This window comes from Chrysochloris asiatica, unplaced genomic scaffold (genome assembly GCF_000296735.1).
Source record: "Chrysochloris asiatica unplaced genomic scaffold, ChrAsi1.0 scaffold00007, whole genome shotgun sequence".
Lineage (NCBI taxonomy): Eukaryota > Metazoa > Chordata > Mammalia > Afrosoricida > Chrysochloridae > Chrysochloris > Chrysochloris asiatica.
The window spans coordinates 317,366-342,680 of record NW_006408525.1 but is presented as its reverse complement, the minus strand read 5'-3'; the positions used below and the strand labels follow the sequence as shown (position 1 = coordinate 342,680).

The 25,315-nt window shown below is 38.8% G+C and overlaps 1 protein-coding gene across 1 annotated transcript in view; it reads left to right on the top strand.

The window, feature by feature from the left end:
- CRLF3 (cytokine receptor-like factor 3) overlaps positions 1-25,315 on the top strand; it is a 40,863-nt gene that overhangs the window by 3,586 nt on the left and 11,962 nt on the right. Inside the window, exons 2-6 of the mRNA XM_006832296.1 lie at positions 12,305-12,512; positions 15,576-15,663; positions 16,456-16,633; positions 18,292-18,514; positions 19,094-19,226. Of these exons, the coding sequence (XP_006832359.1) occupies positions 12,305-12,512; positions 15,576-15,663; positions 16,456-16,633; positions 18,292-18,514; positions 19,094-19,226 (830 nt within the window). The remainder of the gene's footprint in view (positions 1-12,304; positions 12,513-15,575; positions 15,664-16,455; positions 16,634-18,291; positions 18,515-19,093; positions 19,227-25,315) is intronic.

The following is a 25,315-nucleotide window of genomic DNA, read 5'->3' as shown; positions in this document are numbered from 1 at the left end:
TAATTCTGTTTAGCCTTCGGGGAACTTATGGTATACTTTTTATGTCTGCTTTTATTTATTACTTTTTTAAAGGCTCTCATTAGATTTATCTTGTGTTAAGAAATTTTGTCTAGTGGCAATCATATGCAAGACATGGTGAACATAATGTCATTGAACTGTATATGTGTAAAAATGTTGAAAGCGGCAAATGCTTTGTGATGCATATTTTATCCAAATTAAAGAAAAATCACGCCTAAGAAAGTTTAAAAGGAAGAATAAAAATCTTCTAAGTTACTCTGTCAAAAAAAAAAAACAACGGCTACCATGTAGCAGTTTCTCCTCTTGTGGTTAAGGCCCTACCCCCTGTTTTAGAGAAAAGGAAGTTCTGAGTAGGAGTGCAAGAAGAGTCTGCAACTCACTGAGTGAGTTAAAGGCTAGAGAGAGATGTTAGTTTTCTTCAGGAAATCAGATGATTTGTACAGCCCGCCTGGCATGACATGTTGAAATAATTAAGGATCTCTATAGCTCCCTGGAATCCTTGGTATTAAGATGTAAATAATCCAAGAAGTTAACTCCCACTCTCCTTAAATACTCATTTGTTCATTCACTCAATAAATATTTATTGGGCGCCTACTATTGAAGGTCCTTAACAACAACAACTGTGGGTCAGAGGTTAGTTTTGGGCCCTACAGATGCTGTGTTCAAGAAAATGGACCACTGCCCTCATGGTGGCTGATCATTAGGCTATTATCCCTAAGAAAAAAAAACAAGTAGAAACTGAAGTTCATGGATTTTGAGATTTCACTTCCCTTGTGCTTTTCAACACTTACTCTGTTTTTACAGGGTTGACTTTTATACTTGTTGTGTTAATATTCTGGTCTGTGTGCGATTGTATTTCATTCTATAAAATGAATATGTTAGCTTTTAGTTGGAGTGACTCAGTGACTCTCAGTGCCCTGACAAAAGCAAGTCACTACTCTTTCAGAGTAATGACCACAACATGGTGCCTGCCTAGCTCTGGCCAGTGGTGTTCATTTGATTCTTATTACTACACCTGTAGGACTCCTGTTGTGGCGCTGTCGGTTCAGCACTGGACTGTGAACCACAAGGTTGGCGCTTCAAACCCGCCAGATGCTCCTTGGAAACCCTATACAGGGTCGCTATGAGTCGGAACCAACTCCATGTCACTTAACAACAACAACAACAATTACACCTGTGGCTCATAACTTATGACCACAGCAGTGACATTACCTGGGAGCTTGTTAAGAATGGGGAATGTTAGGCCCCACCCAGATCTACTGCAAGACCCCTGGTGATATGTATGCACATTAAAGACTGAGATACACCATCACCATGTCATTATCTCTCTACTGATTTTTATAGTTAAATCTGAACTAAAGGTCTAGTAAATTATTTTCAGTAAACCAGGGCAGGAAGTCTTAGTAGCTCAGAAAAGAAAAGAACGCTATTATTGCTACTTTTATCTCCCACTTCCCCTTCTGTTACTCGTTTTCAAAACAATACAAAAATCTGTTTGAATGTAATGTGCTACTGTAGTAGTACTTAAAATTTCCGTATTATAGTATCCTAAAAAAAAGTTACACATAGAGCTAGGAAATACTAAAAACAGATGAAGTAGTTTTAAAATAACTCATAATTCTGCCACTTAGAGACAATCACTGTTAACAATTTGGTGCATCCTATACATACCACCACTTCAGGAAGTTCAGAGTGTACTACTATAGTAATATACAACATTGTCTCCGTTTTTGTTTTTTTTTTCCTTAGCATTATATCATAAACATTTATCTTGAGCATTATCTCATGAGCAGCTAAATTTTTAACAAAAAAGTGAATTGTTATTGGTAAGTGCCATCGAGTCAGTTCCAAACGATAGCAATCCTGTATAGGGTGAATGGTGGGTTTGAACTATCAACATTTTGGTTAGCAGTCCAATGCCTATCCTGCAGTACCACACAGGACTCCATAGAGGCGACTAGATTTATATATAGATACTTACAGAGCATTTGTTGGTGGTAGGGTGAAAAATGCATTGGTTTAAGTACTCCCAAAACGCTCTTGATTTGGAGAGCTCCAGAGGCAGAATTAAAATATTGACTAACGTGGGTTGAATAGAGAGTCCTGGTGTGGCACTGTGGATTAATACACTGGACTGCAAAGTTAATTTGATCTGCAAGGTCAGCGGTTCAAGCTCACCAGCAGCTCCTAGGTCAAAAACCCTATACAGAGTCACTATGGGTCTGAACCAACTCGATGGCACTTTATAACAACAGTAACAGTGGATTGAATGGAGCCCTGGTGTGGTGCTGTAGGAGTAGCACTGGACTGTTAACCATAAAATTGATGCTTAAACTTACCAGTCACTCCTCAGAAACCCTACACAGGGTCACAATGAGTGGGAACCAATTCAGCAGCACTTAACACCAACAGTGGATTGAAATATGTCCCCAAAATATGTGTTACAAATCCTAACCCCTGTGTTTGTGGTAGGAATACTGGTGGGGTGCTGTGGGTTAATGCACTGGACTGCAAGGTCGGTTTGAAACACAAGGCTCACCAGCCGCTCTTCAGAAACCCTATATGGGGGTTGCTATGAATCCATGGTACTTAACAACAACAAATGTTTGTGGTTGTAATCCCATTTGGGAATGGTTGTCTTTGTTATGTTAATGAGTTCGGATCAGTGTCAGGTGTATTTTAAGTCGTCTCTTTTGCTGTGTGAAAGAGTAAACAAGGGAACTGAGACGCGAGATGGGGTAAGATTGATGCCAAGACACTTAGAGATCTCCTAGAAACCAGAAAGCCAAAGCTGAAGAGGCAGTGACCTTCCTCCTGAGTCTGCAAAGAACAAAAATCTTTCTTTAGAGCTGGTAGCCTGAATTTGAACTAAAAAATCTCATAAACTGTGACAAAATATATCTGTTTGTTAAAGGCACTCACTTGAGGTATTTCTGTTATAGAAAACTAAGACATTGGCTCAAGCCACCCCCTTCCCCCAAAGTAAACAAATGGCACTTATGTTTGCAAAAGATCACACAAAAGATATATTTACATTTAGTTTTACAGTCATATTTTTATAAATCTTACATCTTTAAACATGACACTGAAAGCTGCTTACTGAGTCCAAAACTCACTTGAAGTATAGGAAGAGATAGAGAAGGAAGACTGTTGAATCGGTGATATTAATTAAAAAGTATGTGAGTGAATGTCACAGAGAGACCCAGTTTTCTTCCCCCATTCCCTGTATGCTGAGGCTCCAACCAGTTCATAGGGGGAAAAATTCATTATCTTAATTCAGTTTTTCCACATGCTATTGAAGCCCACATGTGTGTGTGTTAATATAGATTGTAATGTATGTACAATTTCTTTTAAAGTTTTTATTGTGTTTTGAGTGATAGTTTACGTGGGAGAACATCAGTTTTGTACTCATGCTATCGTATTTTATTTCATTGCAATAATTACAATCCTCTCCATGAATCACCATTCAACAGTATTGCTAACCTCCCCCCCCTCCTTTTTTTTCTGATGTACACAAAAACACTCAGGAATATATAATAATTTAGGTAACCAAAAGGCACATTCTACAAGCCTGCCTCCTGGCTGCCAGCACTCAGTCTTTCTCTTTACATGAGTCTAGAGTCCTCAGCTGCTCTCTTTCCATGTCATCATTTCGGCCTCCATCTCAGGTGTTGCTGCGTCTCTGGATAAGGTCCCACATTCTGCTTGTGTTTTTCTCCCTTGATGGTCCTAGGGTCCTCTGTTCCTGAACTGTAAGATTAATTACTTCCCACTTTTTGTTACAGAACTTCTACCTTTACAGCTATGACAGTTGTGATTAATCATGATAACAGTTACTCACTATGGAATCATAAGAATCTTATCCCCATCTCCTTTCACTAGACCTGTCTAGATAAAATAAAAACTATTCAGTTGGGGATTATACCTTCCCCTGAACACTCTGAAACTAAACTCCCTCTTGAAAACTTGTAAGCCAGCCACTTTGAGCCTTTATAGCTCCCCCGTTTTAGGTAGCTAATGTCTAAGTCCTTGTGTGGTGCTGTGGGCTCATGCGTCAGACTGCAAAGTCATTTGAACTACAAGATCGGTGGTTCAAGCTCACCAACTGCTCCTTGGAAACCCTATACAGGGTTGCTGTGGGTCGGAATCGACTTGATGGCACTTAACAACAACAATGCCTAAGTTGCCCATCCCTGTCAACCCTGTGTACAGAAGAAATAGGATTGATACTTGATGTGAGTGACTTACAACCATCAGTATAGGTCAAGTTCATCAAATTGTAACAATTTACGCTTGCTTCCTTTATCAGATTTCTTTATCTTCCTCTGTTAGAATTCTGATCGTTGAAGCTAGGTCACATGGATTTGTATGAACAGTTTTAATAGGGAAGAACTAGTCTTAATACTATAAACCTAGTAAATAACAAGAGCATTTTAAAAAATTAATAGACTTTTTTTTTTAGATTTACAGAAAAATTGAGCAGATAGTAAGGTTTTCATACACCCCCACACTGTTTTCCTTATCATTAACATTTTGTATTAATATGGTGCATTTGTTATAGTTAATGAGAATATTGCAGTAGGACTAATTTTTTAACATAGTGCCAGTGGCACCATAGGATAAGCACTAGACTGCTAACCACAAGGTCAGGAGTTCAAACCTACTAGCCACTTTACAGGAGAAAGATGAGGTTTTCTGCTCCAGTAAAGATTCACAGCCTTGAAAACCCTATGTAAGGTCTCTAGGAGTCTAAGGTCCACTCCATGGCTACCTAACAAAAACCGTTTTTGAACTGAAATGCCAAACAAATGGAGAACAGCGTTTTTGTTCTTCTTGTTGAAAGATGTGACTTAATTACTTACATTTCTAGTTCTTCCCTTGTTCATAATTGTCTCTACTCAAAATGTGACTAGCCATGATAAGACCATGAGGAACTTGACTTTCCTGATCTTCAGTTTTCTTATCTGTAAAATGAGGATAAGGATAGTATCCACTTCACCTGGTGATTCATGTGGGAATTAAAATGAGAAATGTGTACATGTTTAGGATCATTCCTGTGACATAGGATGAAGCACTAGACTGTTAGCTTGGTTGAAGCACAAGGGATTCAGGTTCACCAGTTGCTGCTTGGAAGCTCTGAGATGGAATCAACTGGAGAGCACTTCACAACAACAACATAATAATAATGCAACTAACTATTATTGTTATTGAAATAACATCCTGTACTTTGAACTGGCAACTTCTTTAAAGGTCTCCTGCTGTCTTTCCCAGTAGATTATCCCCCTTGAGCTCTGATGGCAGTTAGTGGCTGCTTTCCCTTTTATTGAAGAACTTCTGCATTTGATTATAGGTACTTGTGCCTGCAATTGTCTTTCTGTTTACTAATATATACTGTTATTGTTAGGGCCTGTCCAGTTGGTTCTGATTCATAGCAACCCTATGCACAACAGAATGAAACACTGCCCACTCCTATGCCATCCTCACAACTGTTGCTAAGTTTGAGCCCATTGCTGCTGCCACTGCATCAGTCCATCTCACTAGGTGTCTTCTTCGTGAACCCTTTACTTTACCAAGCATGATGCCCTTCTCTATCACCTCCTGATAACATGTTTGAAGTATGAGTGTACATACTTGTTGTTACTAAGTGCTGTGGAGTCAGTTCTGACTCACAGCAACCCTGTATAGAGTTTCCAAGGAGCAGCTGGTGGGTTTGAACTGCTGACTTTATGGTTAGCAGTCCAGTGCTTATCCTCCAGCTCCACACCTCAATAAATTGTTGAGTGAACAAATGCCTTTATGGATGTTGTAGGTATAATTTTTGCAGACATTCTTTTTAGATTGTCTGTAGTTTTGATTATACGTACCCTATTCATTAATACAAATAATAACTGATATAAAATATGATTTGTTTGGTGCATAGTAAATTATGCCAAAGCTTTAAAAACAAAATAAAACCCTTTTCCTTTGAGATTATTCTAATGCATAGGGACCCTTTGTTGTTGTTAAGTGCCTTTGAGTCTGTTCTAACTCTTAGTGAACCCTGCATAGGGTTTCCGAGGAGCAGCTGGTGGGTTTGTGATTCAAACCCACCTTTCAGTCCAGTGCTATAGGACAGAGAGTAAAAGCTTCATAGGATTTCCAAGTCTGTAATCTGTGCAAGGTGACCGCCATGTTTTTCTGGCATGGCGTAGACAGTGTGCTCAGTCATTCCATTAGCAGCCCAACACTTCACCGCTGTGCCACCAGCTCCTATGCCAAAGTTTGTTGTTTGTTACTGTGTGATGTTAAGTCAGTTCCAACTGATAGCAAGCTTGTATAGAGTTTCTGAGACCAGCTGGTGGGTTGAACTGCCCACTTTGTGGTTAGCAGTCTAGTGCTTATCCTACAGCTCCAATCCAGGGCTTATGCCAAAGCTTAGTGACTTAGAAAGCACCATTCTATTTGCAATTCTGGGGGGGTTAATTGGGGCTCAGTTAGGCAATACATCCCCTGATTTTGCTTGACAACTCATATGGTTGCAGTCAAATGGCAGCTGAGACTGGAATGTCCAGGAAGAGCCTGATGATAGCAGGCCTCAGCTAGAACACTAACTGCTAAGACAGCTTGGTTGTCTCCTCCAGCCTTCTCTTCCATCTCCTTTTCCTCTTCCTTCCATCCCTCCCTCCTCCTACTTGCTTTCTTCCACAGAATAGCCATACACACCTCATGGCTCAGGACCCCAGGAACACAAAAGCCGAAATTGCAGGCCTTAAGGCTAAAGCCTGGAAAACACAGTATAAGGTCCACCACATTGTCACAGGGCCAGTCCAGATTCAAGGCCATAAATACCAGGAGGTGTGGTTCATCTGGGGCCACTAATGTAACAGACTGCCAAATGACATAATATAGATTTTCCTTTTGAAGTTTTTTTTTTAATACAGTAGACAAAAGGAACAATGTAGCAGTTCTTACAAGTACAAACTTGAATCAGATTGAATACGAATTACAGTTTTGCCACTAGCTTTTATTAGACAAGTTAAGTACTCTGAGCCTCAGTATTACTCATATACAGATACTTCCTTCATAAGGTCGTGGTGTAGAGTTTGAGACCATGGGTGTGGGTACTTGGCAACCAGGAGTAGGTACTTTGTAAGTGATAGCTGCTGCAATATGGTTGTTACTAATACCATTATTTTACTAACTACTGTCCTGGTATCAAAGCGCCCTGGTGGCACAGTAATTTGTTGCTTACCTGCGAACCCACCATCTGTTCTGTGGGGAGAAAGATTTGGCAGTCTGCTTCTGCAAAGATGACATCTTTGGAAACTATGGGGCAGTTGTACTTTAGTTTCCTAGAGTCCTGTGAGTTGAAATTGATTCTATATAATGGGTTAGGTTTTGGTTTGGTCCTGGTGTCAGTGCAAAGACAAATAGTTCATGTATGAGGGGGCTTTAAAAAAGTTCATGGAACAATAGAATTGAAAGGTAATGGAATTTTCCCATGAAGTTTTGAAACCCTCTAATATTTCAGGAAATAAGTAGCTGGAATATACCACTAGCTCCTTTGCAACATTCATTTTTATGACTTTAGAAAAGAAGAAAATAATTTTCATCCTCCAAGTCCTAATCTAAGAATTTTTTTTCCCCCTAATTATTTTCCTAATAGGAAACTAAAAGTGATTTAAACTATAGACTGGTTTAAAAAACTATTAGCTAACAAGAATTTTTGTTATTAAGTACCATCAAATCAGTTTTGACTATAGCAATCCTGTATAGGGTTTCCAAAGGTCAGCTGGTGGATTTGAACTACCCATCTTGTTCAAACTGACCTTGCGGTCCAGTACTTTATCCTACAGCACCACACCAGGACTCCAGCAATAATGAGATTTTAAAAAGGTAAATATTTACACCAACTGAAATTGAAGAAACTAACCAAAATATTTTTTTCTCAGTTTATATGAAATTTACTATGAGGGGCCTTTAAAAAAATTATGGAAAAATTCCATAATCTTTTAGTCTTATTTTTCCATGAACTTTTTAAGCCCCTTCCTGTTCCTCGGGCTTTTTTTTGGTGTGGTTTATTATTGAAGTATAAATCTTCTTTGGCATTTTATGAGTTTATCTCTTGTTGAAACTTTAAAAAAAAAAAGAAAAAAAAATCAGTTGTGCTGAGATTAGAATCAGATTCAGTTGCAGTAGAACCTTTGTAAATTTTAATGGTCTGTTACAGTAGAGATTTTAGTGGGAAATTAGTTCTGACGTTATTCATAACATAAACAATGTATATACATGGTTTCTTTTTTGATACCTCCAGTAGTCTATCTTTTGTATACTTCTTAAATCCTTACATTGTTACAAGGCATCCCTGCTGTTTTCACCTGTAGATGGATAGCTAGCACTTAGAGCTGATTGGTTGTCTACTTTATGTGGGTGCAAGATGGAAGTGAAGGAGCCCTTATGGCTCTGTGGTTAAGCTGTGAACTGAAAGGTGATTCAAACCTACCAGTGGCTCTGTGGAGTGAAGACCTGCTGATCTGCTCTCATAAGGATTACAGTCTAGAAAATCCTATGTGGCAGTTCTACCCTGTCCTGTCGGATCGTTATGAATCATCATCCACTGGACAGCATACAGCAACAATAAAGATTTGTGTTATAGCCAGAAGTGTTTACAGCCCAATTCACTCAGCAGTGATGTCACATTTTTAAATGAGTTTTCATAAAGCCAAAGCAAATGAAGTTGATCAGACACATGATTGGATAGAAAGTGACAGAAGCTTTCATATATGAATTATTTAATGGAAAAGAAAACAATTCCAAGGTGGTATCAGATTTGAAATAGAGATGGTTTGGATTCTAGGGACCAAACTTAGAAAGAGAGCAAAGGAGGTGGTCTTGGAAATGGTTTCTTCCTTCCGTACTTCTTTCTCTGCTTTGTGCTCATATACTTCCTTTTCTCTCTTTCTTTCTTAAATTCTGAAACAAAAACAGAACATAGGTTCTGCAGCAGGGAAGGAACTTCTGAATTCTTTCTAAAGAGGAAGCTGACTTTACCTAACCAATGTGCTTCCTGCATGTGCCGTATCCGGTAAAGAGTGAGGCTGGGGGCGGGGGTATAGTTCAACTGCAGAATTTCCCCTTAATGGTGGGGTGTAAAATGTATTACACTGCTCTGATGTGATGTCTTCATTCTTCTTGAGCTCTTAAGGCACTGCTTCTTATGGTTAGAGTCCAGTGCTCTAGGATACTACTGTTGAGTGGTGGTGGTGGTGGTTATGTGCTGGGGAGTCAGTTCTGACTCATAGCGACCCTGCACAGGGTTTCCGAGGCTGTAAATCTTTACGGGAGCAGAAAGCCTCATCTTTCTCGCAGGGAACAGTTGGTAGTTTCGAACTGCTGAACTTGAGGTTCACAGCCCTATTTGTAACCACTATGCTATCAGAGCTCCCTGTTGAATTCTTTTATTAGTTGTACAAATACCACTGTAACTACAGCAAAGGCTAAAGGAGAAAAATTGCTTCTATGTTGTATTCATCCCAGCAAATCAAACTCTGTTCTTTTTCTTTCTTTCTTCTTGTGTTTCTTTTTAGTCCTTGGCCATGGTCTTCTTTTGGTTTTACATGGTTAGGAACATCGCTGGTAAACAATTTTGTAGTTTGCTGCTTAAATTTATTGTTGTAGAGTAAATAGAAGACTTTCTTACTTTCTGTACTAACTGAAAATTATTGAAATATTGTTCCCTATCCATGTTTTCATATATTCTCTTTTCTTCTTCTTCACATTCATCCTATCGTATTTCATTTCATTGCAATGATTACAATCCCCTCCCATGCATCATCATTCAACAGCATTTGCTTCCATTCCCTCTGTTTTTGTTTTGTTTTCTCAGGAATATATAACCATTCAAACTACCACAAGCCTGGTATACCCCACAAGCCTGTCCTCCTGGCCATCAGCACACAGCCCCTCTCCCTCCCTGAGTCCAGAGTCCCCAGCCACTCCATCTCTCCTCGTCAGCATCTCTGTCTCCATATCTGGCTTCACTGCTTCTCTGGGTAGGGTCCAGCACTCCACTCTTCTCCCTTGGTGGTCCCAGGGGCCTCTGCTCCTGGACTGCAATATCAACCACCTCTCTCCTTTTGTTACAAAATGTCTACCTTTACATTTGCAACACTCACAATCAGTCCTAATAGTAATTATTCACTACTGAACCATAAGAGACTTATCCTCATCGCCTTTCACCAGTCTTGTCTAGACAGGCTGGGAACCACTCAATGGAGATTCTACCTTCCCCCGCACCCTCTGGAACTAGGCTCCCTCTTGAAAGCTTGTAAGCCAGTCACTTCGTGCCTTTGTTGTCTCCCCATTTTGGGTAGCCAGTGTCTTAAGTTGCCCATTCCCGTCAACCGTGTATATCGAGGGGGTGGGAATGATCCTCACTGTAAAGATTTATTCCCTCTTTTGAGCTACTACATCCATAAGTATAGGTCAAGTTCATCAAATTATAGCAGATTACTCTTTTTTTCCTCTTCTTTCTTCCTCTAGTTGAGTTCTGATCACCCAGCCATTGAAGCCAGGTCAAATGGGTACTATCTGCAGGTATGGGTGTTCTTGTGCATCTCCCCTCACTTTATATCAGCTGGATGTTTCTTTCATGTATTCTTTCTTGGTGGGTTTTTCTTATATTTCAAACTTTTTCCGAGATAAAGTTAGCAAAAGGGTTATGTTGGGAAACATAATATGCCAAATGAAACTAATATCTGCTGTGTATGTTTACCATAATTCACCTAAGTAGTTATTAGCTCAGAGTTAGAATGCCCCTGTTAATTGAGATAAATGAATTGTGTGTTATATAAATTCCTCTTCTTTTTTAAACAAGTTTAGTTAGTCTGTATAGCTTTCAAATTTGATTTCACAATAGACAGGAGATATGAATATTTTCCTGTCATATCCCCAGGAACAAGAGGTTTTAATCTGGGAGTCTGTAGACATGGGTAGTGGTACTCAATGCCCAAGCTATAGAATCATAGATGTGTTTGTTTAAAATGAGATCTCTGTCCATACATTCCTCCAGTCCCACTTCTAGCATTCAGACTCAGTAGATTTGGGATGAAGCCCTGCAATCTTCATTTTCAATAAACAAGCAGCCTGATGAGTCCCATTCAAACCAAGTTTCTGTATTACTGCTGTAGGCTAGCCATGATTGGGATTTGTAAAGCCTCTGGCATTGGATACATTTCTTTTGGATATGGATTATTCATTTTTTAAAGAATACCTATAAAACCCTCATCAGGATTCTCAAAGAGAATTATGACTGAAAAGGATTAAGTCATTGTTCCAGATGCTTGTGTTTCTTGAGTGTTCTCTGCCTCCTGTGAGTCTCCTTGAATTTTAAATAAATTCTTAGTTTTCTTTTAGCACAATGAGGGCATTTTATCCATGAGATAATTTTTTGTATGTGTTTTGTTTTGTATTGTGTATGGCTTTCTGATGTACCATTTCTTTGCTTCTCTTAGTTTAAAATGTTTAATGCTGAAACATGCTAGTGCTAAGAACTATTATTCTGTACAAATGAGCCCTGGTGGTGTTGTGGGTTAAGCATCGTTGGGCTGCTAACTGCAAGATTGGCAGTTCAAACTCACCAGCCACTCCTCAGGAGAAAGATAAGGCTATCTGCTCCTGTAAAGGTTTACAGTCTTGGAAACTTATATAGGGTTGCTATGAATCAGATTGGATTCAATGACAGTGTGTTTATTTCTTGAAATCTATGTGCCAGACATTGTACTAAGTGCAGTAGGTAGCTTATATTGCTTAATCCTCACAGAAACTCCCATGAGGCAAGCACTCATTTTACAAATAAGGAAACTGAAGCACAGATGCTTAATTAACTTGGCTAAATATGAACCAGGGGGTTGGGTTAAAGTGGCAGGGGGGTGGGTTAAAGTGATACTCTCTGTGAATGATGGAACCAAAGCTCATTCTGTATTACCTGAAGGCCAATTCTATACAATTCTGGCAGTTTCTACAAATGAATTACAGATAGTTTATCAATGAATAAAAGACCAATGGTTCTTTAGTGGTTTAAGATTATTATGGATGATGCATATGGATTAACGTTTTATTGTTGTTGTTAAGTGCCGTTGCGTCAGTTCCAGCGCAAAGCTACCCTGTATAGGGTTTCCCAGAGTGTCTGGTGAGTTTGAACTGCCGACCTTCCGATTCAAACTGACCTTGCATTATTTTGCAATGCCACACCGGGACTCCTTTTGTAGAACTTCTGATTTTGAGTTTTTATGTAACTTCTTTTCAGATCAAAGAAAGTGCATCACAGACCAGGGATGTCCTCAAACAGCATTTTAGTGATTTAAAGGGAACCCTTGAGAAGCTCCTGGATGAACGATTGATGACCCTTTTGCAAGAAGTGGACGTCATTGAACAGGAGACCATTAAACCACTAGATGACTGTCAGAAGCTCATAGAGCATGGAGTCAACACTGCAGAGGACTTAGTCCGAGAAGGTGGGAGTCCAGGGAGCCTGTTAAATGTGATTCTTTGAGAGCAACACTTTGCTGCCCTCTCAGGATACCGGCAAGCTTCTTGCTGCCTGTGGGGTCCTTGGGGTAGTCCTACCTTGGGACAGTTTGTAACATTGGGTGACAGATACACAGTCCGGTATCACAGGGTAAGTTATTGACAGTCATTTATAAAACAAGGAGTAAATGATTTCTCAAATGGTTCTATAAAAGTACTGCATTCATTGTTGGCACAACGTATTTTAAGGTCATTGTGAGTCTGTTAAGATATTTTTCAGACTGTTTATGATTCATGGAATTTTATTCCATTGTTGTTTTTAAAAAGATTTAGAGTATGAGATTAGTGTTTACTCCTGAATTTATAGTTGTTACATTTCCTATCTTCAGCAAATTCTTTTATTTATGCCTAGATCTTGCTCTACTGCCTCCCTTCCTTCATACCTTCTTTCCTTCCTCCAATACAGGTGTTTGTCAGATGCATTGAATAAAAGGATAAGGTAGAACACAGTTCTGCCCTTCGGGGTTCATAGTCTAGTGGGACATACATAATACACAGAGAGGGAATTAGACCTTATGGGACACAAAGAAGGAAATGCTTACCTCTCTCTGGAAAAGTTAAGGCTAGCTTCTGTGGGAGTAATTACACAGAGGCTCGAAGGAGTTCTTTAAGCAAAAAAGGGAGAAGAGGAGGTATCAGCATGAACGATGTTCAGTGATACGATGATGTATTTTAATCAGCAGAGTTACACAATCAGATTTGCTTTTCTTTTTTCCCCTTTCTTTTTGACGACACTGCTTATAGTTTGGAGCCTGTACTAAAGGTGGTAAGTCTGGAGGCAAAGGGACTGAGTAGAAAGTTGTAGCAGTAACCCAGGTGATAAAGGGCAGTGACAGGTAAAGGTGAGACAGGGCTAGCTTTCAGAAATTTTTAGGAGATAGAATTACTGATGATTTTACTAATCAATAATTAATGATTTTTGATAACAGCTTGAATATAGAAGGGAAAGAAGAGGGAAGGCTTTAGGATGACTGGATGGATGACTCATAGGAGCTTTTGTGGTGTAATGGTTAAAGCATTTGGCTGCCAGCCCAAAGGTTAATGGTTCAAAAAAAAAAAAAAAAAAAGAATATAGTTGCCTTCTGAGTCCATGGTTAATGGCCATATGGTTTTGTTATGTGATTTATAGGAATCTATAGATGTGTGTTTTTATGCTGATTTCACACATCCAAGCCCATGCATTCATGTATACATAGCATATCTACTGCTCTCTTATGAGTAGATTTGAGGAAAAAAAAAAAAAGGTTAATGGTTCAAAACCTCCAGCCAACTCTGCAGGAGAAAGATGTGGCTGTCTACTTCTGTTAAGATTTACTGCCTTGGAAACCCTATGGGGCAGTTCTGCTCTGTCCTATGGGGTCGTTATGAGTCAGAATTAATTCTACAGCATTCAGTTTGGGATGGTGGTTTGGATAAATGGTGGTGTCACTTACTGAAACTGGAAACAGAGGAGGAGAAGTGGCTGTTAGTGGATTCGTTCAGTTTTTGAGCATGCTGAGTTTGAAAATGCTGAATATGCCACTTGGGAATGTGAGTATGATGCCTAGGAGAAAGATCATACCAGATGTCAATATGGCACTAAATAGCATATGCATCAAATGGGAACCCATAGGAATAAGTAAAATGATGACAAGATTGTGTATAACATGAGAAAAGAGGCAGCAGAAGGTAGAACTTTCAGGTACATCAATATTTAAATGGAAGTTGCCCAAAAAGATCCAGGGAAGGAGCCCGAACACTTTGCATTCTAAGGACTGAGTGTTATGAATGGCATAAGATAAAAAGTGTGACTAGGTCACCAATCTAGCACTCCAAATGAAAATTAATCTCCTTTTTCATCCCACTTAAAACACAGCACTAGTATTATTATTTCTATAAGCTAATTACATTGTTTGTCCTGTCTTTAATGAAAAGTGTTTGTTTGCCACTGACCAGAGCAGTGCCTTTGAGAAATTTCTTTTTAGCAAGGCCGCAGCTTATCTTCCACCATTGTTATTAAGTGCTGATAAGTCGGTTATGACTCATAACGATCCTGTATAGTTTCTCAGGAGCTGTTGGTGGGTTTGAACTGTCGACCTTGTGGTTCACAGTCTAGTGCTTATCCTAGAGCTCCATACCAGGGTCTGAATTCCTCTAGAGACTTAGAATTCAGAAACAGTTCAGCCCAGCTCATGATTCTACACCCATCTCTCTGAGGACTGAGACACATTTTCTTTTTAGAAAAGAAATCCTTCGAGGCATATACAGTTTGTTATAGCATTTGATGCTTGGATATTTTTATACTTGAGGAATCTTTTCCATTTCAAACTCTTTTTTACCCCCTTAGGGATAAAACTTAATGGAATTTTGAGGATTTGGTGGCACTTTTCAGTGTGTATCTGTTTTCCTTTTGGAGAGGGAAAAGATCATCTGAATTTTAAAAAGTTGAGTTAGGACAAGGCACAATCTGAGAGAAAAGAGTTCAGCTAATGCTTTTCAAAGCTGTGGGAGAACATCAAAGTTGGTCATTTTCATATGTCCCTAGAGAGCATTTCCTGTTGAATAATACCTAATCGAATGTGTGGTATTTTTAAGGAAAGCATCACTCCATCATTTTGCTTTGTAAGACCCTGTGTGCCCTGCTGCTTATGTTAGAGTAATAGTTTTTACTGATTGATATTTGAGTTGATAGTGATTCTGTAGGAGGGATGGAAAAACTCCAGGGGCCTTCCGTTTTACATAAAATTGGTTGACAAACCAGATTTCACTTGCATAGAGCAGAATCTTTCATCTCTAGCAAAATGTTGCTATGATGTCCCCCTTTACTTTTTGGCCTTAACCTTAATATTGCTTCTAAAATAGTTTCTGTTTTTGCTTTTTAGAAATGTGACTAGCATCACTTAAGAATTGTTTGTTAAGAAAATCAGAGGCACACCTGACCCAGTTGTGATGTGATGATTGCTGTATAATGTGACCATTTTTACCATGCTCATTCTCTAATTCCTGACTAGGTGAGCTTGCCATTCTTGGGGGTGTAGGAGACCAGAATGAGAAGTTGTGGAACTTTACAAAAAAGGCCTCCCACATTCAGTTGGACAGGTAAAGAGTTAGTATCTTTTAGACTTATTTAAAAACATTTCAACTATGTCTGCTCTTTTTTTTTTTTTCCTTGTTCAGTGTTCTGATTCAGGGAGCTAGAGAACATGAATTTAGGGGTGTTTGAAAACATTTGGGAAAAAATTCCATTATCTTTTAGTTCCATTTTTCCATGAAACTTTTGAAGCCACCTCATATATTATTCAGGGTTTCACTGCCCATATTCAGTATTATTAGTATGAAATCATTGTGATTGTAACCTTTGATATAATATTACTGCATATTTTCTTCATTTCCAATGTGTAAGAGAATGGTCAAATTAAAAAAATTCTTAGCATTATTATTGAAACGGAGTCATATTTTAGTAAACCAGAGCTTTTGGTATAAACCTCATAGTTGTGATCCTACCAATTTTCTGTTTATATTTATTTATAAAACATCTTGCAAAGCCATGAACATTATTTATTGGGTGTTTCAGCAACTTTGTCAAGAGACCTGGTTTTACTGTGGGCTAGGCATTGAGCTGGCTAACCGCAAGGTCAATGGTTCAAACCCACCAGCCACTCCACAGGAGAAATATGAGACTGTTCCTATACAGATTTATAATTTTGGAAACCCTAAGGAGCAGTTCTCCCATCCTCTATAGGGTTGTTATGAATTTCAATCAATTAAATAGTAGTGGGTTTGGTTTTTGGATTTTCAGCATCTTTATAGTTTGTGACTAATCTATAATATTCCTTATGTTTTTAACTGCCAGTTGAAAGCTACATAAATACATGAGCTTTATTTCCTCAGCTTACCAGAAGTGCCTTTACTGGTTGATGTACCTTGTTTATCTGCTCAGTTGGATGACTCAGTTCTTAACATAGTGAAAGACCACATTTTTAACCACGGGACGGTGGCATCTCGCCCACCAGTACAAATTGAAGAACTCATAGAGAAGCCTGGAGGCATCATAGTACGTTGGTGTAAGGTGCGTACCTTAGATGTGTAGAAGTGGCTTCAACATTATGGATTTGAGAACACTGGGGCCTTCACAAAATTTTTTTATTAATGATCTTTGAATATTTTCTTCTTTCTCAAAAACAAAAATCTCCTTTGACTTACAATTTAAATAAACTCACAGGGAGCTTGAACCTGAGGTAGTTCTTCCAGTTTGAGATAAGCCATTTTGAAGGTATTATATCACAGACTTAACTCTACTCAGTAGATGACCTCTCTCATTTTTCTTTTTAATTAGAAAAGTCATAAAAGTACTAATGAATATTGACCAGTTAATATTTTCTGTTCAATACTGCATACTGTGAAATAAGATTCCTAAAGTATGATTTCTCCATACTTGATAATGCCAGGAATTTTGTGTATTATATCATATGAGTTAATCATATTTTAGATAGAAACTATGTACAAAATGAGTCATCATTCATAAGTGAGTGCTCAGCTTGTTTAAACTATCGTCTTTTTAAAAAAATTTTTTTTTGAACGAGGACTTGGAAGTAGAGATTTTCTTTTACCTATCAGTTGTTGTTGTTAAGTACTAACAGAAATAATTTGGGTTATTTCCAGTTTTTGTAATAAGCATTCCTAAGCTCCTTGATAAGTTTTTTTCTAAAGTATAACACAGATGTTAGAGTATAGACTACTAGGTCATACCAAACGCTTTTCTAAAGTGATTGTACCTGTTTGGCTTTCCTCCAGCGATAGATATATGAGTTTCTGTAATCCCCATCGTTACTAATACTTGGCATTTTCAGACTTTAGTTTTTGCCTCTGTGGTATCTCATTGTGACTTTAAACTGAATTTCCATATTACAAATCCAGGCTAAATATTTTATATGTGTTTTGGCTGTTTTTCTTTTCTTTTGTTTTGTAGAATGTTTATTCTTTTTTTGCCCACTTTCCTTTTGACTAGGTTGTCTCTTTTAATTTTTAGGAGTTTTTTATATATGAGTATTCTGGATATTCTCTCTTGGTTAGATGAGTGATGTGGTTGTGGAATGTTTATTGAATTATGAATGGCTTACTTTCAGCACTATTGTCTAGAAAATTTGCGATTTCTTTAAAAAAGAAACAAAAAGAAAACCCCATTACCATTGAGTCATTTTCCACTCAGAGCTACCTGATTAGAACAGAGTAGAACTACCCCATATGGTGGGAGTGTGGTGTTAAGTGCCACTGTGTCTGTTCTGACCGATAGCTACCCTATAAAGGGTTTCCAAGGAGCAGCACATGGGTTTGAACTGCAGACCTTGTAGTTCGCAGCCCAGAGGTAATCCCATAACACCAACTCCAGGAGTCCACCCCATATGGTATTCAAGCCTTAATCGCTATAGAAGCTAACTGTCACATCGTTCTCCTGTGGAGTGGCTGGTGGGTTTGAACCGCTGACCTTTTGGTTAGCAGAATTTCTTCAAAGGAGGCAGAATTCTTCATGTAGACTGAGAAGCATAAAAAAAAAAAATTAAGAAAATCACCATGGCCTTTTTCTGATGGCCTTTCCAAAACTAGCTAGTGTTCAACCTGTGAGCCTTAATGTGGGATCCAAAGTGACCCCATTCAAAGTTTTTAAGCAAAGATGCAGAAAGAATTTATCCTCTGGTCAATCAACTAACAGAAAGCCTTTCTTCTTAGGTTGATGACGACTTTACAGCCCAAGATTACAGACTCCAGTTCCGAAAATGTTCTTCAAATCACTTTGAGGATGTATACGTAGGCTCTGAAACTGAATTCATAGTATTGCACATAGATCCAAATGTTGATTATCAGTTCAGAGTCTGTGCCCGAGGAGATGGCCGGCAGGAGTGGAGTCCCTGGAGTGTCCCTCAGATAGGTCATTCCACATTGGTGCCTCACGGTATGCAGTTGCCTCCTCACTCCTGAAGTTTAGTTCTAGATTGTGCTAAGGGTAATGCACAGACAGCCCTTTTTTCTAAGGCTAGATCCTGAGTTGTTGAGAACATAGAACATGTCTTTTGCTTTCTGCTCAAACTTTATGTGAATTTTGAGAACTTCGTAAATTCTTATATCCAGAGTCCAAAAGTAATGTCATTAGCATTACCTAAAACCAAAGATTTTAAATGTTGCTTAGGACACAGGGATTTTCTTTAAAGTCTTAGATCATTTTATATTGATCTTTCTCCTGCATTACTATTTTAAAAGACTTAAGATTCATTTGTTCATTAGTTCTTAATCAGCTTGAATTAAATTCAAGCAGTTATGCATTAAGCATGATTTTATTAGATGGAAGATAATACTTGCTTGGTTTTCCATGCCAAAATTGCACAGAAATAGAAATAGATCTTTTTTGTAACTTTTGGAATTGACCATGAACCTTTTATTTTATTGCTCATGGTTTTATTTAATGCATCTGTATTGAAGATACATTCAATCTTCAAAGGATTCTAATAATTTTTAATGTCTTTGCTTTTGAAAGAATGGACAGCTGGCTTCGAGGGGTATAGTTTGAGCAGTCGAAGAAATATAGCACTCCGGAATGATTGTGACTCATCAGGTGTTCTCTACTCAAGCGCTCCAACCTATTTCTGCGGGCAGACACTAACATTCAGGCAAGTGGATGCTAAGACATCTGTCTGGCATGCCTTAAGCAGTATAATGAAGTATGTATCGCATGTATGAGCTTTGGAATAAAAATAGACCTTGAGTATATTCCATTATTTATAAAGAGTGTTAGTTTATTGCAATATTTTTTTCTTCTCTCTCTCTCTGCTACACTCTTTTCGTGTATGCAAAGGATTATTATAAAGATTAACTGAGATCATGTATATAAAATACTTTGCTTATACCTGATACATAGTGGTGGTGTTTTTGTTAAATGATGTCAAGTCAGGTCTGACTCATACCGATCCTATATAAGGTTTCTAATGAGCAGCTGGTAGGTTTGAACCATCTACCTTGCAGCTAGCAGTCCGATGCTTATCCTACAGTGCCACACCAGGATTCCTGATGCATAGTAGGTACTCAATATGTTTGGGTCTCTTTGCTGTAGTTGCTACATGTCGTCAAGTTGGTTTTGACTTATAGTGACCCTGTATAGGGTTTCTGAGGAGCAGATGGTGGGTTTGAACTGCCGACTTTGTGGTTAGCAATCCAGTGCTTATCTTGCATCGCTACAGTAGAGGCAAGCAAAGTATCTCTTCTTCAAAAATCAGTCTTAGTAGATTAAAAGGAACTGGTATCTATCCTATAAGGAGGGACAGCTAAAATCTTGGTGTTGATTGGCCTAAAGGAAAAAAAAAAAATCATGTGTAAACTAAGAATAAGAAGGGGTGTGTGGGATATTTCTAGGGATTTCATTTTATGCACCTTAATTTTAAGAACAACATAGCTTTAAGAATAAGTGAAGCTAACGTTTTCTCTGGATTCCAGAACTTGAACCATATGATTCAGCTATGCCTTCGTTTAAATGGGCTTGAGCTAGTATGGAAAATGTTAAATCATTTTTACTATTTTCTACAGAGTATTTTCCAGTTTATGTATTAAACAATCCAGTGAACAACACAATCCATGTTACGTTCTCTACAATTATACATAAAATGCAGTGTCTTTACTGTAAACTGACTTAACATAAAATACAAGTTTATGTCATAATAAGAGCATTCATGCTTACTAAAGAAAAAAAAAAACAATCTTAAAAATTCAGAGGCTAAGAAAGTTGGTTTTGGTTTTTAATTTGTAAATCAATAGGAGCAAGTCTCTGTAAGAGATAAGTTATGTAACCATATTGTGTGTGCATAATTCTCTTGTAATATCATACCAAAAGCAAATCTCTCCTACCACCAGTTAATCTTCTACTCCTTTACCCATTTCTTCTTGTATTAGAAAAATTCCCTTCATCTTGTTCTCAGGTTATATGAGATGCATACTCTGTGGTCATGTTTTGAAATAGATTTTTCTAGAAACCCAAACCCAGTTTTGACTTAAGAGAAATAAGGCTTGCCTCATTTTCACCACATTCAGTCTAGTGTCACAAACTCTCCTCTAAGTTTTAGGTCTTGAGTCCTGTTTCTTTGTGAATGTTTGCCCCAAATCCCTCTCATTCTCATCCCTGACTATATAAGGCATCGAGGAGAGTATCTGATAATTTCATCTAAGCCAGTGTTGCCATGTTCTCTTCAACGAAATCATTTAAATTCTGAACATTTATTAGATTGTACTAGTTTATGACTTGTCTCATTTTGACACACCTTCTCTCACTCCTTATATTATAAAGAATGATGTAATAACTAGCAAAATACAAATAGAGAAATAAGTTTAATACCTAAAGTGCATTTAATTATTCCCTGAGTAGTCGTGAGTTTTCTATACCAACATACCCTTTCTCTACTTACGTGCCTTATTTATAGAAATACTTCCATAATGAATCTCTTGGGAACAAGGCTGTTCTTGCAACAACAAAGCTTCCTGAATTACTAGAATATAATTATCATCTTCGTAATAGTAGTAGTCATAATTACAGTTAATATTTTAAATAGCATTTCCTGTGTGCCAGGTACTATTCTGAGCACTTTACTTGTAGAACTCCCTGGCTTTTCACGTAACCCAGTGAATGTCTCCATTCTAGGGACAAGAAAACTGAGGCACACAGAAGTTAAGGCACTCTTAGCCAATGTCGCACAACTAGTAAATAGCAGAACTAGGATTTAAGTCCAGGCAGTCTGACTCCAGAATCTATATTGTTAACCTACTGGTCTATTTTGCTTCTCATTTATTTTTTTCATGCAAAAATAAACATGACTCTAGATAGTGCTGAAGTCTAGAGTTTTCCTGCTGTATCCTCAGCCCTTTTGCTTTTCCTTCGTGTAGAACCTTTCATCTTCTGTTGATGGTGACTCCTGCTTGTCTGTCCTGATGCTCTCCAACTTTTAGGTTCATGTTGTTAGGAGCACAGTGCAAGTTCTGGTAGATTACATATTTAACTCGTTCAATAAGTATTTGTTGAACAAGGCATTGGAAATTGCACAAGTTGATTTAAATTTATTTCTTGCTGTCTGTGGTCCATGACCTGACACTTCATGGGTCGCAATCAACTCTTAGTTCCTGTCCCCTGCAGCTACCCCTTCCAGGCTTTGAGAAATCCCCAGAGCTGCACAACCCAGCCTCACTTGGCAGGTTCATGAACCGAAACTCAGTAAGCTCTGTATTACCTCAGCCAGACCTTGGCATTTCTGTCATCTTTTTTTTTCTTCCCTTTGAATGTAGAGTAAAATGTTTTTCTTTCCTATGTAAGAAGAATTTCAGGCATCAGCAATCAAGTCAAAAGATGTGAAGGGAGGGCATGCTCAGGCCTAAAGGAGGGGCAGACAGGCATGCCTGCAAAACTTTATTCAGGTTTTTGAGGGTGCTTGAGGACCAAAGAGTTAGAATCAACAACCGTTGCGGTGCTGTTGATAGGAGCTACCCTGTTACTCAGCCCAGACTGACCCTGCTGAAGTTTCTGGAAGACATAGAGCTGCTAAAGCCGAGAAACCAACCTCTAAAGCCCACTCTTATTTGGTGCCCAGGTCTGCTAGGAACCCCCTTTTTCCAGGCCTCACCATGATTTTCCATCACATTCCTGTTCCTTTCCTTGCTTCTAAGATTTCCTAATCTTTTCTTCTTTCTCCTCTCCTCCACCTCCATTCTTTAAAACTGCCTTTTTTCTTCTTGATTCTTGCGACTTCCCATAATAATATCCTAGGAGGTAGGCTATTGTCTTCTTTATATAGATGTAAAAACAGAAGCACCAAGACATGAATAAATTTGTAAGGTTTCAAATCTTGCCAGTCAGACTCTAAGCCTGTGCTTTGTGCTACTCAAAAATAACACAAAGTGGTAAATCGAAAGTAGAATAAGCAAGCTATTCTTTTATTACAAGCTTGTTCCTTCCAAGAACATCAAAAAATAGGGTTCCAGTTTCCTATTGTGATGTAATAAACCACCCTAAAACTTAGAGGCTAAAACACAATGGTCATTATTTTGCTACTAAAACTGCATTTGGGGCTGGACTTCTTGTGACTCCAGCTAGGGTACTTCAGTTAGGGACGGTGGATCGCCTTCCAAAATGGTGCACTCCTGTGCCTGGCACACGGCTTCTGGTTCTTGGTTCCTGTCCGTGTGGGCCTCTCCATGAACTGCCTAGGCTTCCCCACAGCATGGTGCTTGGCTTCCAGGATAGCAAGTGGAAGCTGCTTGCAAACGGATCCACCGGTCCTACAGCCCAGATCAAAAGGAAGTACGTAGACCATGCTACTTTTTTTTTTTTTTTTTAATTTGTTGTTGTTGTTTAGAGCATACATAGCAAAATGTACACCAATTTAATAGTTTCTACATGAACAATTTTGGAGTCCTGGTGTGGTGCTGCAGGATAATGAGCTGGACTGCAACGTCAGTTTGGACTGCAAGGTCAGCAGTTCAAACCTACCGGTTGTTCCTTGGAAACCCTACACAGGGTGGCTATGAGTTAGAACCAGCTTGACAGCACTTAACAACAACAACACGTGTAAGTTAGTGACAGTGATGACATTTTTTGAGTTGTGTAACCATTCTCATGCTCCTTTTCTGAGTTGTTCTTTCCACATTAACATAAAACTTACTGTCCCATAAGGTTCCTCTCTAATCTTTCAAGTTACTGTTGTCAATTTGATCCCATAGAGATAGTCTTTAAAAGAGCATAATGATCAAGGCAGACATTTATATGAGGTAAGCTAAACTCTTATTTGGTTTTACAAAGACTTCAGTGAATAAGTTTTTTAAAGAACCTTTTACTGTGCATTGAGTGAAGGTTTACAGAGATCATCAGTTTTACATTCAACAAATCGTACACTTGGTTTCATCTCTGTTGCAACCATTCAATGTAACATTGCTAATCCCACTTCCTCCCCTGTTTGTGTTTCCTGTTTCCATTCCTCCTTCTTTCCCAGCCTTCTGAACTTTGGCCTTGGGTAGATGTTGCCCTTTCTAGCTCCAGTGGTTGACCATTCTGTGGTGTGTGTTATACCTCACTAGTGTGGTTCCCTATATACCTACCTATTGCTTGGCTGAAAAATGAACCATGGGGTGAGTTCCGTTCCAGACCTGAAGACTGACCGAGGACTATAGATAGTCTCAGGGTTCCACTAGTTTCTAGCTGATTAGTAAATCTGGTCTTTTTGTGTTTTAGATGTTTTATTGTGAATTGTGTGATAGTCTACATGGGAGAACATTAGCTTTACATTCATTCCATCATCTATCATTTCGTTAGCATAGTTACCATCCTGTCCATGCATTCTCACCCAACCAAGGGGTGTACCCCACCCCCACTACAGTCCTCAGCCCCTTTCCATCTCCTGATCCCGAGTCCCCAGCCACACCATCTGTTGACATTGTCTTCTCTGCCTCCATCTCAGGCCTCACCGCTCTCTGCTCTTCTCCATCAATGGTCCCAGGGTCCTCCGCTCCTAGACTGAAAAGTTAATCACTGCCCTCCTTGCTACAAAATGTCCACCTTTAGATTTCCAACCCTCACAATCAGTCCTGATAACAATTATTCACTATTGCATCACAAGAGATCCATCTGTATTTCGTTTCATCAGCCCTTCCTGGACAGGTTGGACACTATTCACTGGAGACTCTACCTTCCTCCATGCCCTCTGGATCTAGGTTCCCTCTTGAAGCCTGGTCTTTTTTTTATGACTTTTTATGATTTTTGAGTTTTACTCCACATTTTATCCCTATCCAGGACCTTTTAATGTGATCCCTTTGAAAGCAGTTGGTAGTGATAGCTGGGCATCATCTTCTGGTCTCATGGTTGTGGAGACTGATGTTCCCTTGGTCCATTAGTCTACTGGACTAATTGTTGCCATGTGTCTTTAATTTTCATCACTCTTTTTTCCTCTAGACAAGGAAAAACCAGTAATTGCACTTAGATGGCCACTCAGAAGCTTTTAAGATTCCAGCCACTATTCATCAAAGTAGGATGTGAAACATTCTTTGTGGACTGAGTTATGCCAGTTGACCTTGGTGTCCACTGAGTCCTCAGGCCCAGTGACTCAGTCCTCCAAGGCATGTGTTAATGTCTAAAAAGATTTCATAACTTTTCCCCTGTATTACTCCACCACATGCATGGGTATATTTACAGCAAAGGTAAGTACCCATGAACAAATAACCTCTGCCAACCCTTTTTAAATTTGTAGGTATACTCCCACTCTCTTCAGAGAACAATTTTGGCTTAAGGGTTAAAGATTATTTCAGGACAATAGTTTCAAGGTTCATCCAACCTTCACTCCATGAGAATTTGAACTTCTGTTCTGTATTCCTTTTGACCAGGAATCTTCTATGGAATTTTTGGTAAAGATGTTTAATAATCATAGCCAGGCACCCTCCAATTCTTCTGCAGACTCCACTTCTTGATGGGAGGAATAGCAAAGAAGTTTAGGACTATGTCTTACAGTTTCTAGAAGGATATCTTTTAGAAAGGGATTGCTTGTTATATGCAAATTTGTTTTAATGTTTACCTTTGATGAAACATTGTTGTTGTGAGGTGCCATCAAGTTGGTACTGACCTTATGCACAGCAGAATGAAACTGCCCAATCCTGGGCCAACCTCACTATCGTTGCCACGCTTGAGCCCATTGATGCTGCCACTTTGCCAATCCATCTCACTGGGGGTCTTCCTCTT